The sequence below is a fragment of the Corapipo altera genome, unplaced genomic scaffold, assembly GCF_003945725.1.
Source record: "Corapipo altera isolate COAL_440 unplaced genomic scaffold, ASM394572v1 268, whole genome shotgun sequence".
NCBI lineage: Eukaryota > Metazoa > Chordata > Aves > Passeriformes > Pipridae > Corapipo > Corapipo altera.
In genome coordinates this window covers 4460974-4476994 of record NW_020884901.1, presented here as the reverse complement: position 1 = coordinate 4476994, position 16021 = coordinate 4460974, and the positions used below count along the sequence as shown (strand labels likewise).

General features: G+C 39.3%; 1 protein-coding gene across 1 annotated transcript in view; it reads right to left on the bottom strand.

Annotated features, from left to right (window-relative positions):
* MED27 (mediator complex subunit 27) overlaps positions 1-16021 on the bottom strand; it is an 84324-nt gene that overhangs the window by 18435 nt on the left and 49868 nt on the right. Inside the window, exon 4 of the mRNA XM_027650190.1 lies at positions 7398-7491. Within this exon, the coding sequence (XP_027505991.1) occupies positions 7398-7491 (94 nt within the window). The remainder of the gene's footprint in view (positions 1-7397; positions 7492-16021) is intronic.

The window sequence follows — 16021 nt, the reverse complement described above, 5'->3', positions numbered from 1 at the left end:
AAACCATTTTCTTTCAATTCCTGCTCAACGTGGCTACTTGGAGTCTGTGTTCAGAAAAGATCTATGTATGGAATAAAATAAAATTTACACTAGAGTCATACAACTGTGTCCCTACAGATCACCCGAAAGAAGGTAATAACAAACTAATGGCTTTGGTAAAACAGTAATTTGATAGTTCTACTCCAAGTTCCAACAGTGCAGGTTTCTCCTGGAGGTCAAGACTCATCCAGATGGTCCCTATTTAATGGGCACTGAAATGTCCCTGCATTTCCACAGGTACCAACTGAATGAAATTTCTTTGCTTACACAGAAAAGATACCTTTCAATTGTGACAAAAAGGCAACAATTTCCTTTCTAAGCCACCTTTTCCTATTAAATTTCAACTTCTCCTGTCGATATCCTGTTAAGACAGCACTTGGCTTTTTAATATTTTGCCTGAAGGATATATGCCAACTCGTCCTTGATGTAGAAAATTTTAATTCAAATCAATACATGTACAAGGTCACTTTAAAATTCAATTAATATGAATGAAAAAATATGCCCCACAGTTCTGTGAGCTGAAAATGGAACAGTTGCAAGTTAAATACTTCTGTAGCTTCTGTTTTGGGCTGTGTAATAACAATGTATTTCTAACTTCCTTTTAACTAAAGTATACTAAATTCAGGCAGTTAAGTTATTCATAAATCCCCTGCTTCCTAAAATGGAAAGCTCCAGAAGAAGGTAGGACAGGCAGCTGATTGAAATCTGCAATATTATGCAGCTTTTCTGACAAAGATATATAAAATAAAAATCTTCTTGAAATATCCCAGTTTAAAAAATATTTTGTCTATCACCAAGATAAATCTCAAGGAGCATCTGACAGACACAGTATGCCAAGAAAGGGAGAAGGGGAAACAGAATAATCAGGGAGAATGACTGAGATAATTTCTTGTAAGATTGCTAAAAAAAGTTCATATTTAACACACTTATAATCGGAAAAGAAATAAGTACCTTTCCAAGTAAGTCAGAACCAGGGTCCAAAGGAGTTTACAGAATGAAAAGGATGAAAATCAATTTACTATGGCAGAACTCTGCCTGGAAGAAACAGCTTGAAACCCACCCCCCCTTTAATTTTGCCTCCTCATTGAAACCAATATCAAGTGTAAAACCCTTTTATGAACCATTTAAACAATGCACTAACAAACATTCTTTCTTAAAATTAATTTAAGTTTGATATCAGGAAAATGTATGCTGACAACACCAAGAGCTCCAACACTTTGCAAAAAATTCCCAAAGCTGCAGATTTCCCCTCAGCATTCCAGGGAATTTGCTGCTGATTTGAGCTGCAGATGCTCTGCAATGCAGAGCTAAAAGAAAGAAAACATTATTTTTGGTTAACATGGGCACCTCCCTGCTTCTATAAAAAGGAGCACAAGTTTGTGTGTGGTTTTTATTCACCTCAGAAATAAGGCAACATCCAACCAGAGACATAACCCAGCTACAGATTTCCAGCAAAAGGCCAGACACCTGCTCCTTGCCACAGAACCAGCCATAAGCTCATCCTCCCACTCGCAGATCTTTCTTACTAATCAGTACAATGTGTGGAAATCATATTTATACACGCTGAAAAATAAGGGTTTGTATTAAAAATAAAGTTTAAAAAAAAACCCCAAACACCCAGACTTTCAACTAGTTATTTTTTCCCCTCATTTTTTATGTCTCATCTGCTGCTGGTGTGAAGGCTGAGCTTTCCCTCACATGCTCATTATTCTTTAATGATGTCTATTTGTAAATAGCAAGATAAGATGCAATTAAGCTATTAGAGTCTAAATAAACAAACATACTAATTAGGTTCTTTACAAGGACTTCTTTTTTTATGCAAGGGCTGGAATTTACCTTTCATTAGTCTAATCTAATTGCAATAGTGCCTGATAAAAAGTCAACATAAATGTAGGACTTTAAATGATTCCACCATATTAAGGATGAGCTGGTGCTCTTCTCCCCTCAGTAACATTCCATATTCTCTTAATAAGACAAAAAAACTGGCACAGGATTTTGTTCAAAGGTTCAAGGGCAGATTTTGCCAGTGGCCAGTGACACTCACCAAAGGGTCACACCAGTCCAACTGTGCTACGGGAGATGAAAAGTTTTTCCATTCTAGATTATAGCACACCAGGAATTTTACAGAGATGAAAACCATGTTTGATCTTGCACAGTGTAAATCTGTGGGAATATCAATACACACCTGTGAGGCTTTAGGCACAGTAACCCCGTGGAGGGAGCAAAGCTGAGGACACTTCTCATGGGCCTTTCTCTACTTTTTTCTACTCTTGTTCCCTTTCCCATCAAAAGGTCATTCCTCATCTTCCTCAATCTTATATTAGACAAGCAGAGAATAATTTACAATTTACTTGCCAACCCCTCCTCATGTTCTTTGTTAATTCAAGACATTCTTCCCCTGCATATTTCACCTCAAATGCTGGTTTTAATGCTTTCCAAATTCTGTTTCTCCATCTTAAGGTACAAACTGTGAAGCCACTGCAGTCCCAAGTCCCACTGTGAGCTCAGGAGTGATTCCTCCAGCTCACCCAAGAGATCCTTAAACATCCCAGGAGTTCCACCAACCACTAAAACCAAGCTAATGTCTCCAAGGCAGTAAATCCCTAAATGAATATTCATCCTAAGGGACTAAAAATTAGGTGCTTAAGCCACCAAACGTGACCATCAGATCCATATCCCTTTCATGATCCTGCCTTTTATCCAGTGCACTGGTTTCCTAATAAACCACCCCACAGGCAAGGAGAAATGCTTACACTTCAAAGAATTTTGGAGAAAAGAGATTGTTTTGGAAATAACAGCACCGAAGTGTTTCCAACCAATATTGATCTTGAATCACTTTGCAAATTCCCCTCCCTCCTCCCCAGTTCTCCAACATCTGGGTCTCTTGCACAGAAATCAGTTTGGAGCCTTTCTTAATGAGCAAATAATAAATTTCAGGATCCATTTTCCCAGCAAAAATAATGATTTTATCTAAAACACTGATAAACAAAAATGAGACACGAGGAATTACTAAGTGAACAGATGTCTGGCCTATTTACAATTAATACAACCCACTGCCATACAATGACTGCTTAAAATGCCAGGAACAAGATCTGAAAGTTGAAATGCAAATGTGTCTGATTTTATGGAGAATGAATAAAATTGTATAAAAACCTTTTTTGTATTTTTATATGAGAGATCAATTAAAAATCTAGGCAGCAGCAGCAGAAATTTCTAAAAATTAATTTAGAATCAAAAATTTTTAAGACAACCTGAGAAGAAGAAATCATGATTTCTGCCATGAGTTTGGTAGAAACAAGTCAGTTTTTCAAACTGGAAGTTACTTACACATATCATTATGCTTCAGAAACAGAAATTGCAGAAAACAATTCAGTTATCTCTGAAACTATTTACCCAGTTGGTAACTTCTGTAGGAGTTCTTTACAAATATTGGGGATACAAAGAACTGAAAGACAAATTCCCAGATGTAGACAGGAAAATAAGTTTCTACCCCTGAGCAGGAGTAGCTGGGTACATGATGTCAAGGAAGTCATATTTGTCAGCTGGAAAAGTAGGGCTAAGTTTTACTGTTTAATAAAGTATTTCTGATATTGATGAATGAATTGTAGGCAGGATTCATTTCACACAAAAAAATATTTCAATTTTGATAATGGAAATGAGGTGTGTGAAACAATCAAAATAATGTGATGGTGTGATTATTATATCAGAAAAAACCAGTATGTATCTAGGAATACAACTAATTATTTTTTAAAAAAGCAATAATCTAGGTATTTTTCATTAAAGGAAAACCAGTTAATGTTTTCTTAACATACAAGATGAGGTTTATTTATTTACAATTTTTGGCATTTGACCAACAAAATCTCACAAAAACCTTAAGGAGTCCACAGTTCCCTCTGCTGCTGCTGGAAATTAATTTTGCATAACACAGTTATTAAAGTTGATATAATTCTATATTTAGTCTATTTTATACATAGTGGGATTAAAAGATTAACTGAAAAACCACTACTGAAGACTGGGATTAAACAGCACCTTGAAAAGCCACAATAAACTGCCTTTAAAATCAGCCAAGGATTTCATGGAGCTCTGAAAGGTTTCAGTTATTTATGTGTTTGGCCTGTGTAGCACAAATCCAGACTAATGAGGAACAATTGCTGCGTGTAAATCTAAAGCATAAAAACCTCCTTATTGTCTGGAGGAAGCAGCAACCACACAGGACTGGGAGGCTGTAACTTTTCAAGACACAGCATTCAGGGTCTCAGAAATAGTTTATTTTTCTTTTTGCTAGATTTCCCAGCGTCTGTGAGAGTTTGTGCCCTGGTCAGGAGAGCCCAGCTGAGCACAAGGGTCACCTGCCAGGAGAGTTGGACCAACAGGCTCCCACAGCTGCTAATTATTACAGGATCACAGAATTTTTGGGGTTGGAAGCGACCTCTGGAGATCATCCAGTCCAACCTCCCCTGCCAGGGCAGGGTCACCTGGAGCAGGTGACACAGGAATGCACTTTGGGATGTTTCTGCAGAGGGAGACTCCACGCCCTCCCTGGGCAGCTGTTCCAGTGCTCTGCCACCCTCAACATAAAGTTCTTCCTCATGTTGAGGTGGAACTTCTTGTGTTTTAATTTATGGCCATTGCTCCTCATCCTGTTACTGGGCACCACCAAAAAGAGCCTGGTACCACCCCCTTGAATGAGGATGATTAGTGAGATCCCCTCTCAGTCTTCTCCAGCCTAACCAGGCCCAGCTCCCGCACTCTCTCCTCATCACAGAGATGCCCCAGTTCCTTAATCATCTTTGTGGCCTTCACTGGACCCTCTCCAGCAGCTCCTTGTCTTTCTTGAAGAGAAAGACATCCCCTTAAAACACCAGATGAATCTTAACAGTGCAAGTCCCACCTCCACAGCTAAGGACATGAACTGATTTCCATGTGCACATGAAGCTGTAGAGCCTGGGGCTGGAACTTGCTGTATTGGGTCTTTTCCCTAAAGATGATTTGTTTGGCAAAGGCCCCAACATTTCTGAAGTTTCAAAGAGTCTCACAAGTATCCCTTTCCTCTTCTTCCCTGTCTCCTTCCAATCATTTACACATTCTTAAGATATGGACAGTGCTTACCAATGCCTTTGAAGATGAACACATGTTCTTTTTTCTGGTAGATGGAATGATTGTGTCTGAAGATGTTATGAAAACTAGACCCTTACATCAAGGACCTTCATGAGTAACATCAGGTATGAGATGAACAGTCCAAGGATGAAAATGGCTGAGATTATACAATCAGTTAATTAACTCTGGGCAAACAGGATGGTTGTAAAATATTTTTAAATAAAATGAGCATTATCTGAACACTCTGGTATAGTGGTAAACCACCCTGCTGCAAGGGAGCAGCTCCAGATGTAACTTGGGCTAAGTTCAGAGTGAGAAATCACAAGTGGTGATGAAACCTCCCTCCTTCTGGGGGAGGTGCTCTCACACTGCCCATCCTGCAGCACCTTTCCCTGAAGGATCTGTGCCTGAAAACAGCAAAAGCTTTTGTAGCAGTCAGGGCCAGATGGAAAGTGCCATATTGGCAACGTCAACTGAGACAGATGGGGGAGAGGGAAAACCTGCCTGAAAGAAAAAATGATAAACCCATCACACAATCACATACAAAAATACTTTAAAAACAATCTTTTTGATCTCTGATCCAAGGAAAATATGCATAGCACTGGTTCAACACGGGGCTGAGATCTTGTAGCAACAAAAACGTCCTTGATTTAGGGAGCAACTGCCACATGGAATTCACTCCATTACTGCTCCTGGTAAAAGGGCCTTCCTTTACACTTACCACCCCACCTTATTCCTTAGTCACATCCAAGATAATTTACCTTATTTCCTAATTGTGCCTGAATCTTGAACAGCATCATCTATTTTCTGACCTCAAAAAGCCATCAGAAGTACAAGGTACTTCTATATGCAAAGAGGGGCTCTGAGAGAATGGAAAGGGTTTCAAAGAAGCAAACCCAGACATTTTTCTATAGCAAAATAGATGAATATAAACTCAGCTTAAGCAGAAATGCGAAAACTCCCAAGACTTATGGCTTCTTAAGGCTGCACTGATGAATTCCACTCTTTTCTGGAATATATTGTTCCACTTGGTGAATCCAACAATTGCAGATTAAATGTTTTAATGCCAGCTGTTTATTTTAACCTCTGACTCAAGCTAATCTCTTATGAATTTGAGGCTGTTCAAAGAAAGTTAATAACGAGATGTTAGACAGTTGATTAATTAAAACTAAGCACAATTCAAAATAATTTAAATTTAAAATTAATCACAGCAATACTCACTACAGAGAAATCAACAGAACCTTAGAAAAATACAAGCAAAAATCTAACCACAGTAGTGTTTTACAGCCAATAAACTCACAGTATAAAATTTAAGGTGCAGTCCTAACATTGACTTACACTGACTCATCAGTTTTGTTTTGACAAAATATCTGACTTTCATGTTCATTATTTTTTTGGGAACGAGAAATATACTGACAGGTACAGTATGCCCAAGCCTTTTGTAACAGTCTGTGTGAGAAAAGAAAAAATAAGAGAAAGTGCCATGAGAAATTTGAAATGGAAAAGACCGAACTGGCCTCGGTTCTTCATCTGTGTGTACAGTGTATTTTCTAGTTTTATTTAAAATTTGGCAAAAGATGTGACTTCTGCCTTTCACCCTGCTTGGAGAAAAATCAACATCCACCTGCCACACTATGGACTCCACTTCCACATTGCTGCCTTGGAGTAAGAGCTTTAAAGACTTCTCTTGTATAAGCACAACAGCTGCCCGTGGAAATGGATGTGAACAATGGGTTCCTCTGGAATGAAATCCTGCCTGGCCAGGCAGAAATAAGTTGAATGTATTGGACTTGTTTATCTCTAAACCAGCCTTTACTGCTCATTTACTTCAAAGGTAAATTCTTAACTTCATCACAAAACAGAAACTCACCGACCCAAGAATAATGTGAACAAATTTAAATCATATTGGTTTCCTTCTTCTTTTCTTCCTCACAACACTCTCTTCCTTCTTAATTATCATGATTAAGACTCACTCATTGCCAAGTCTGCTGAAAACCACAGTGAATATCTGAGTTTGTGCTCATATTTCTACAACCACATTTGACAATAAAAAAAGCAACAGATCTTTCATTGAAAGGGGCAATTCTTTTTATCACTCATTTGCCTAAGAGCAAGAAAGATGCTACACTGCTGTGACAAATAAATTACATGTTTCTTAAAAAAAAAAAAAAAAAGGAATTATCTTTAATAACCTGCATCTTAGGGACAGTGATTCAACCTGTTATGAAATTCAACTCAAAGGATTAAATGAGCCAACTTACCAGAAGCATTGCAGAGGTTCCATTTGGCCGGGATAGCTGGATGGACATTTCAGGGAACATCCTATCAATCCGATTGATCACATCATCAACGTATCTACCAACCAAACCAAAACAGCAGCATTAACACACAGGCTCCTTCTCACAGACTATTATATATGGGGATTATTACTCCTTTTTAACAACGTTCATGGGACTTTGCTGAATTAATTCTGTATATTCTTCAAAAACACATGCAAGTATAATTCAAGGAGTCATTGATAAGAGGAAACAAAACAAAGCCCTGAGCAAGTTGTTTTGATAATTAATGACTCTGCCCTTAAAACCAGGCAATTTTTAGTCCAAATCTGTCAGTCTCAAATTCCTGCCATTGTATTCCTATATCTTCTCCTCGGGGGGGTCGAAGGACACATGATCAAAATTACTCTTCCATCATAGGAATTCAGAGGCTGTCACGTCCTTACTCTCTCTTTGATAAACTAAACTGATAGAGGTGTTATCAAAGTCTTCAGACTATTCTTCGGGGTGCTTTTTTTCCTGAATCTTTCCAATTTATTTCATGCACTGGTGACTCTGAAATTGCCAAGTACATTGGAGCAGTTTCTCTGGAGTGATCAAACACAAAGGTAAAATAACATTCTTCCTGCTGGGTATAACCCCTCTGCTTCTGCAGGCCAAGGGGAGCCAGCACGCAGTTGTCTTGTTCCCTGGGATCAAATTAAGAGCTGACATCCATCACCACTGGAAACAGCCTTAAAGAGACCTTGTTTCCCAGGGCACATCACCCCATCCCATGGGCAAGTCTCACACCCTTCAGCCATTCCTCTGGGCTCCTTAAAATCCAAATATTTCCTTTAGTGGAGTTTACAGGACAGCTTGTGCACTCTGGTACTATTTTTGGTTCTCCTGAAGTACCCAGCAGAAGGGAGGAGCACCTGCCTTGTTATCACAGAAACACAGAATGGTTTGGTTTGGAAAGGACCTTAAAGCCCATCTCGTTCCAACCCCCTGCCATAGGCAGGGACACCTTCCACTAGAGCAGGTTGCTCAACATGCATCTACAAACTCTGCAGCTTGATCAGATCCATGAATGAATTCATCAATAAAACTGTTTTCATGCTAACCCACATTTGTGCTCTAGGGGAAAAAAAAGACAACTTTGGAAAAATTGGTTGTCTGAGTTAGATTAACAGTAAAACTAAAACATCTAATTATTTCCCTTTAATCTGCTTAAATAAAGGCAAAAAATGTTGAATTCCTGCTCTTCAATGTAATTCAGTTCCAATGTTAGTGTTAAAAACCTCGATGCTCCAATTGTTGCTTTACAAAGCAAAGGACTAAAATAATCAGAAAAAAATAAAATCCAATCAGGAAAGCTACACTTCCACAGCTGGTTAAGTCAGCTCACTTTTAAAAGTAACTAAAGAATGAAATGAGTTAGGACAATTTTGCATAAAATCCTTAATCCAAGGTGTGCACAAGAAAGTTCCTCCATTCACTGCAGTGACTCATTAACACTTGCTGCTGATAAGCAAAGCCAAGACATCCAGAAGCCAAGAACTTCCTCAGCACTGGGAAAGAGGAGGCACATAAGACACTGCTCCAGGATGAGCAAGCTACACATCAACAGCTCACACCCAACGGATTTTAAATGTTACTGAACCCCAGACTTATTTTATAAAGCATGAGAGTTTATGTTGTTTTGTAAATGCAATTACTCCAGGCTCCACAAATAAATTAATCTCTTGCTTGTGGGGAGGACAGAGATGACTGGCTGTGGTACAGGCAAGGAGAGGGTCTGTGGTTCTCCATCAGCACAGCCTTGCACACCATGATGCAGATTATTGCACAGCTGAAGTTTTCCAAAGTTTTTCCAAGCTTTGGGCAATAAGAAGTTAAAGATAAACAAAATAAGACACTGATACAATGCATTAAGGAAGGAAAATTCAAGTAATTTTAAATCATGTGAACAACAATTGGACTTGGGCATTTAATCTGCTTAATGTCCTTCTGAAAATCCCAGCAGACATGTACATTCATCCTTTGAAAATGGGATCCAGGCTGGGTGGAGGTATTCAATTCTTGGAAGTCTTTCTTAGATAGGATTATTTTTAAAATGTAAAACTTGTCTTGATCATGAGGCTTAAAACCTGACCCAAACCCAACTGTCACCTTGTACTACCTGAGCAGTATAAGGCAGAGCAGGGAATTCACAGAGCTGTGAAGTCTTCCTTTTAAATGAAATCACACATACAGCAAACCAGAAATCTTCTCATTTGTATTAACCAGCTTCTGAAACCACTTACAGGTGACTTAATATGACTTTCTGGGCTTAGAAGCCTGTTAATTTTGTACCACTTTTCACAGATCAGCTGACAAAAAAGAAAATTAAACCCAGATGCTTCAGGAAATACAACACTTTACTTCGGTAACTCTATCAGGACCATCCACACTGGGAACATTTGCCTTTACTTCTCAGTCAGTGGGATGTCAGAGAAAACCCAAGACCAACAGGATAAAAGAGCATGATACAAGTAGCATTGTTTTGCCTTTTTTCAAGTAGACATCAGGCTTTCCTGAGCGCTCATCAGAACAGAAAGATTCTTCAAAGATGCATATATAATTACTAAATTAGCCTGACTACATGGTGGCCTCAAATACAAAATGACAAACAACCTAATCTAAGGCAAAATTCTTCCATAGATTTGCCCTTCAGAGAGGACATCTGGTAAAACATCTTGCAAAGGGATGGATAGGATAAATCAGAAGCAGCAAAGTAATGTAAAAGTGTAACTGGTGATGACTTCAGAGAAAACCGAGGAACACATGATAAAGACAAGATAAAGTGCACTCCTGAGGCTGTCTGGGAAAAGGGTCCAGCTGCTGTCTGGAACTTATTTTGCAGAACTGAAACACACTGATTTAGTGCCAAAATAAGCAGAGTCACAACTTACACATCTCTGTCCAGTTTTAGCTCAAAAATATGATGGTTCCTATTTATGTTCCAGAACCTCTTGCCCAGTTTCAGAGAAGTGAAGCACTTGAGGATGGAGAAAAGTCTAATTTTACTTTGCCAATGAGCAAAGTTCTGACGTCCTTCCCACATCTCAGCTCTCTCCTACATACAAAAGATGCTGGTTGGAAGGAACATTTACAAACCCAGAAGGAATAACTCAAAGCAGGGAAAAGCAAATGGAAACAGATTTGCTCAAGCATTTGGCCTATTTTCATCTTAAGAAAAAGAAATTAATAGAATTCTCAGAATTAACCACAAGCTGAAATTTTATGTCCTAGAACAGGCATTGTTCCACCTACAAAGGGTTAAACAGTGTCTAGACACACTCCCTCCCCATCGATCCTCTGTGATGCAAAGAATGTTCAAAAAGATCTGAAGCCAGACTGCAAAAGATCATACCCAGTAATTCCCATGTTACAGCACAGTATTTAAACTCTTTATAGACAGAATTTCATATTATTTACTCTTCTACGTCTCAAAAGGCAACACATTAACACCTTTTTGTTGTAACACCCAAAGTTGGTTCCATTCAATTCAAAAAAGCTTCCAGTAACTTCATCAATGCCTGCATCCCAATCCAGATCCATGTGCAACTCCTAATCCACATCCATGTCCATCCTAGTCATAAAAGAACAATGGATTTGACCAACAAGTCTCCCTATCATTAAATCTTACCAAGTACTAAAGCAATAAAGTAATATTGTAATAAAGTAAAATATCTCTGCCATTTTTCCAAGAAGTGCATCCACAAATCCTCTGGTCTCTATTAGAGGAACAATGCCTGGAACAGACAGAAGATACCTTTGAAGCCAGTTAGAAAATATTGTTTAGAACGGCCTAATTATCTATGCAAAACACTCACTGAGAAGTTTCAGTGCTAAAACATCAGGTTGACAACATAGAAATAATTCAGGAACCATTTCTGTAGATAAATGGTCTTGTAACATCACTTTGATTCACATAAAGGCCCCCCTAAAAGACAGCAATATAGAAAAGTAATTAATTATAAATGCCTTTCAGTTCCATACTGGACAGATGGCTTCGCTCTCTAATGTGACCTCTTTTATTCTTTTTTTTTTAATTTTTACTGGATTAGATCCAGCAATCCAGTGTTAGTGTGATGTTTAACACCTTAGACAAGACTTAAATGGCATTTATCCCACAGTGTTCCACTTGCATGCTGTTCACTTTATCCACTCCACACAACAATTTCAAGATTAGAAATACAGGTATTAATAATCATTTTCCAAGGAGGTCTTTTGGAAGAAAGAAAATTTTGCTAAATGATCTTGGCAAGATGGAGAAATAGAGAGAGGGGAGAAAAATATACATTTGTAACATGAAAGAGGGTAAACTTTCCTCTACACTCAGTGGAAAACACCACATTTGAGATGAAAAGAAACTCTACAATTTTGCTGAATCAGGATTCATGATATTCTGGAGAGCAACACTCTCTCACTTACTAGCACAGTATTTACTTTCTCCCAGATTTTTATAATTTTTTTTTTGGCTTTCACAGTTACTATTTTCAACCCAGCTAATAATTTCTTTTCACATGTGTGATATTTCAGAAGCATGGGCTGCTGAAGGCATCAGGACACAGAGCCTGCCTGCACTCGTTCCAAGACCTACGGAACAGCAATTTTTTTTTATGCAGAACCAAAACTCAATATACATAGAACTTAAAGCTCTTAGCAGTGGCAGGATTTAAAATATTATAGATTTTATAAAGAGACTCAGGTTTCAGGCAACCTGATTAGAGAAATAGTATATTTTAACACATACAAGGTAATCACAGTTCTAGTGTGATTTATTCATCACAGAATTAAAGTTTTAATTTGATTCAGCTACCTGCTAGGCAAGTCTCTGCAGGTAGCAAATTCAAGTTGATAGAAGGCTTTTCAGAAGCATCAATTAGCAACAGTTATTAAAACAGTGACCTCTGCCAGCTTTGGTGAGATGACACTTCCTGCTTGGATAGGCAATGAAGAGTGTGAAAAGAAATTCAACACCGCTCACGCTGCGAGAGAGACTTCAAGCCTCAAGACTAAATCAGACAGCTGGCACAATCCCTGACATCTGTACAACCATCCTGGAAGTCTCTGCCTTGTTCCACAAATTCCACAGGTTTTGTTAGTTCTTTTTTTGTTTTTTCTTTTTAGTATTGTTAATTCAGCCTCTTGCTTTTTAGTTCTGTACAACCTCTCTAAAAATGCTCATTTTTCCCAGCTCCAGTACTAAACTTGCTTGTTTTGAGCAACTTCTCCTCCAGCTATGTTTCCTTGCCAGGCTGTTTTCTCTTACAGTTGTTAACACCGTCCTCTTGTCCTTTCTGAACAAACTGCTTCAGCAGTTTTCTCTCTCTTCTCACCCAGTTTTCAAGTTTCTCTTGGTGGAAGGCTCCAGCCAGGAGTCTGTTTCTTCTCTTCCCTTCTCATCTGCACATTAACTCAGTCTCTGCTACTCCTTCAGTGCCTCTGTTGCCACTGTAAAATCTTTATTCATGACACATTAAAAAGGAAAAACGTTCTCTCTTTCAAATAACTGACTTCTAACTACCATGAGGTAAACTGAGGGCAGAAGGAGTAAATCTGAGCCTCTAGAGCTGTACACAGTTCTTCAGTCTTGGGGCTAAAACACAGAATGAGCGGGAGGAAGTTTAACCAATGTCTTGGTTAATATGAATCCAGATGTGTGGAAAGAAGTAAGTCAGAATGTGTGGACTATAGGGAACTAATTTGCCAAGATTCATGCCCAACTTCACTCTGCCCTGAAGAGGGAAAGCAAGACAACACACATTTGAAAGCACTGAAAGATCCAGCTCCATCCCTGAGAGAAGGCACACTTCCACTGATTCCTACAAATTCACTTGCTTTCAACTTTGCTATGGATGTTATTTTGGTCATAGAGGAGTTTTGTTTTATTATTGAGTGGATGCAAAAGATTAAGTTCTGTGCCTAAATAGCCTAGCAGTGTTTACATATAAACACAGGGTGGTCTGCTGCAAAAGCATATGCACACAGAGCTGTATCAAACACTTACCATCTGCACTTCTCACTCACAAAAGGCCAAACCTGGTACAGCACTTAAAGGATGCATGTGAAATCGTTTGGACAGTTCTCTAGAAGCCAAGGCAGGGTGTTTAAGGGCTGGATTTACAAAGACATTTAGAAACCTGAGGTTGTGATTCAACAATTTTCAGCCTTCAGCACCACCAGTGCCATAAGGCACTGACACATCCCCTCCCGCACACAGCAGTGTTCAGCCCCCTCAGCTGCGCTGTGCTGGAGGAGCTGGAGCTCACAACTGAGTTGGTTTGAAAAAAAAGAAAGTACTAGGTTAAATCTAAACCAGTTCCATGACTCAACTCCCCGTGTGCTGCCACAATTCCTGCTGGGACCGCGCGTCACGGGCCAGGACTACGGTACACCGGGGTCCTTCTGTGACAACAGTAAAATATTGGTTTATGGTAAAAGGTGTTACTTAAACTGCATTGTTTGTACAGCAAACACAATTCTGAATTCTTCAGTGCTACCGTGAGTCCACTGCTAAGAGACATAAACCTGCAGGGAACATCCTCAAAGGTATGAGCTGACAGTGAGGGCACAAACACACACAGGCTCTCCCGCTGAATGCTCATGGAATGCAAACCTGCTGCTGAGTCAAACAGTCTCTGGACACCTGCACACTTACATTATATATGAACACCTCTGTAACACACTCTGAAAACACATGTTGTCAGTGCATACTTTGTTTCTTGAGACACAGCAAAAAGACAGCTGCTCACAACACTGAATTCCAGTGAACCACCCTGAAAAGCGTAACTTTAATAAGGAAAACCAAGTTACAAATAGAGGCCTTGCAGCCCAATTCCCAGAGCTATTCTGTTACAGTATTGAATTTTCTTTGTACTTATGTGGAATGCTCTTCAAAGTGCCTTTAATTCACAGCAGTAATCATGAGAGGAATATGGATATTAGAATGTGTGAAAACTGGTTAACAAAACAAGCATGAATCTACTTTACAGTCATCACCAGGATCCTGCCTGAGCCCGCACTAGTCCGTGCTTTATGGAAAACATTAACCCCTTTATACACACCTTGAGAGGAAAAACAGCCCTCCCTTAACCATGCAGCATCAGTGGTAAAATAATTTCAGAACCAATGCTTCACAGCACATATGTACTGTTTATATTTCCACTTCTTCACCAAACTAGATGTTGCTCCACAGCCCAACAATAAATGCTAACAACAGTCACTTTCAGGGGCTTGGATAAGAATCAGTTATTACATCAGTGTTTATCTACAAGATGGTTCTTGAATTACTCCTGACTTGTTGAGCAATTTGTGCCCCACTCCTCAGCCTAAAATTGCACATGCACATAACATGTTTCCACACAGCAAATACATGTTTCCAGGTAGCAGAGCCGTGCCAAAATTCCTCAGGAGCTGTCCCCCCCAGTGTTTCTGAGCTGGGTAATGCCCACCCTCTGCACTACCAGGTCACCTGAGGTTGCTGGGTCTTCACTGTGAGATAAAACCACCTCTCCTGGGAGGTAAAACCACTCCCAGTGAGTCCTGAGTGAGGCAGAGGGGATTAAGCTGTGAATTGCTGATTACAAATGTCTCAGAATAAGGCATCAAGTTCAGTCCTGCTTCTAGAAAATCTGATGGGCTAGGATAGTTTTTAGCCCACAAGCCCAGCCAGATTCCCAAACAAAGTGAATGGGGCTCTGCCATCTGGGAAAGGTCCCACTGTGTGGACAGACCACCTGATGGGATCCTGACACTGCGCATTACTCCACACTGTCAGTCCCAAGTTCAGCCTCCTCAAGCCAAAATTCAGTATTTTATAATGTTATTTTCAGCTGAAGAATTACTGCAATAGCAAAGCCTTCTCACTTACTTTCTCTGTACTTTATTTCTCCCTTAATACAGCAGAAATTACAGTACTCACCTCCTTTCATGAACAGCAACAGATGATGCATGATACCTATTATTTATTCTATACCTATGAAAAGCAGCAAGATTTTACCTTTGGGTGCAGAGATCGATGAATAGGAAATAGAGAATGTTGTGCCCAGTTAGACCTTTCTTTACACTGTGTTTGACCATATGACAGGCACTGCTGGAAGGAAGAGATCTTAGTGATCATTTCTGTTAGGTACAGCAAGTCCCAGAACTTTGTGAAGGCATCACAAATTCCAGAGGATGGGAGGGAGGAAGGAAGGATTAAGGATATAACCCCCTGGAGAACAGCTAACATGTCAAAACAGGAGAGCAGAGCAGATTATTTCATACACAGGACTGAAATACACACAATTAGGAAGTAAAGACTCAAATTTTAGACCTCATCAATAGACTTCAAACAGCCACTCAAAAAGAGCATCCACTTCAAGATCTAGTGCTTTGTCAAAATTATAAATTGTGCTAAAAACAGGCAAGTCTTAATAGCACTAGTTCTAAGGGTACTTAGGATACTTGACATCAGCCTTTAAGGACCCTTAAGATTGATTTGTTATTCTCTAATTAAGAGGAAAGTAAAGGTGAAGAAAAAAGTAGAAAAGATGAGATACAAATGATCACTTGCACAGCCCAGTGCAATTTATTAC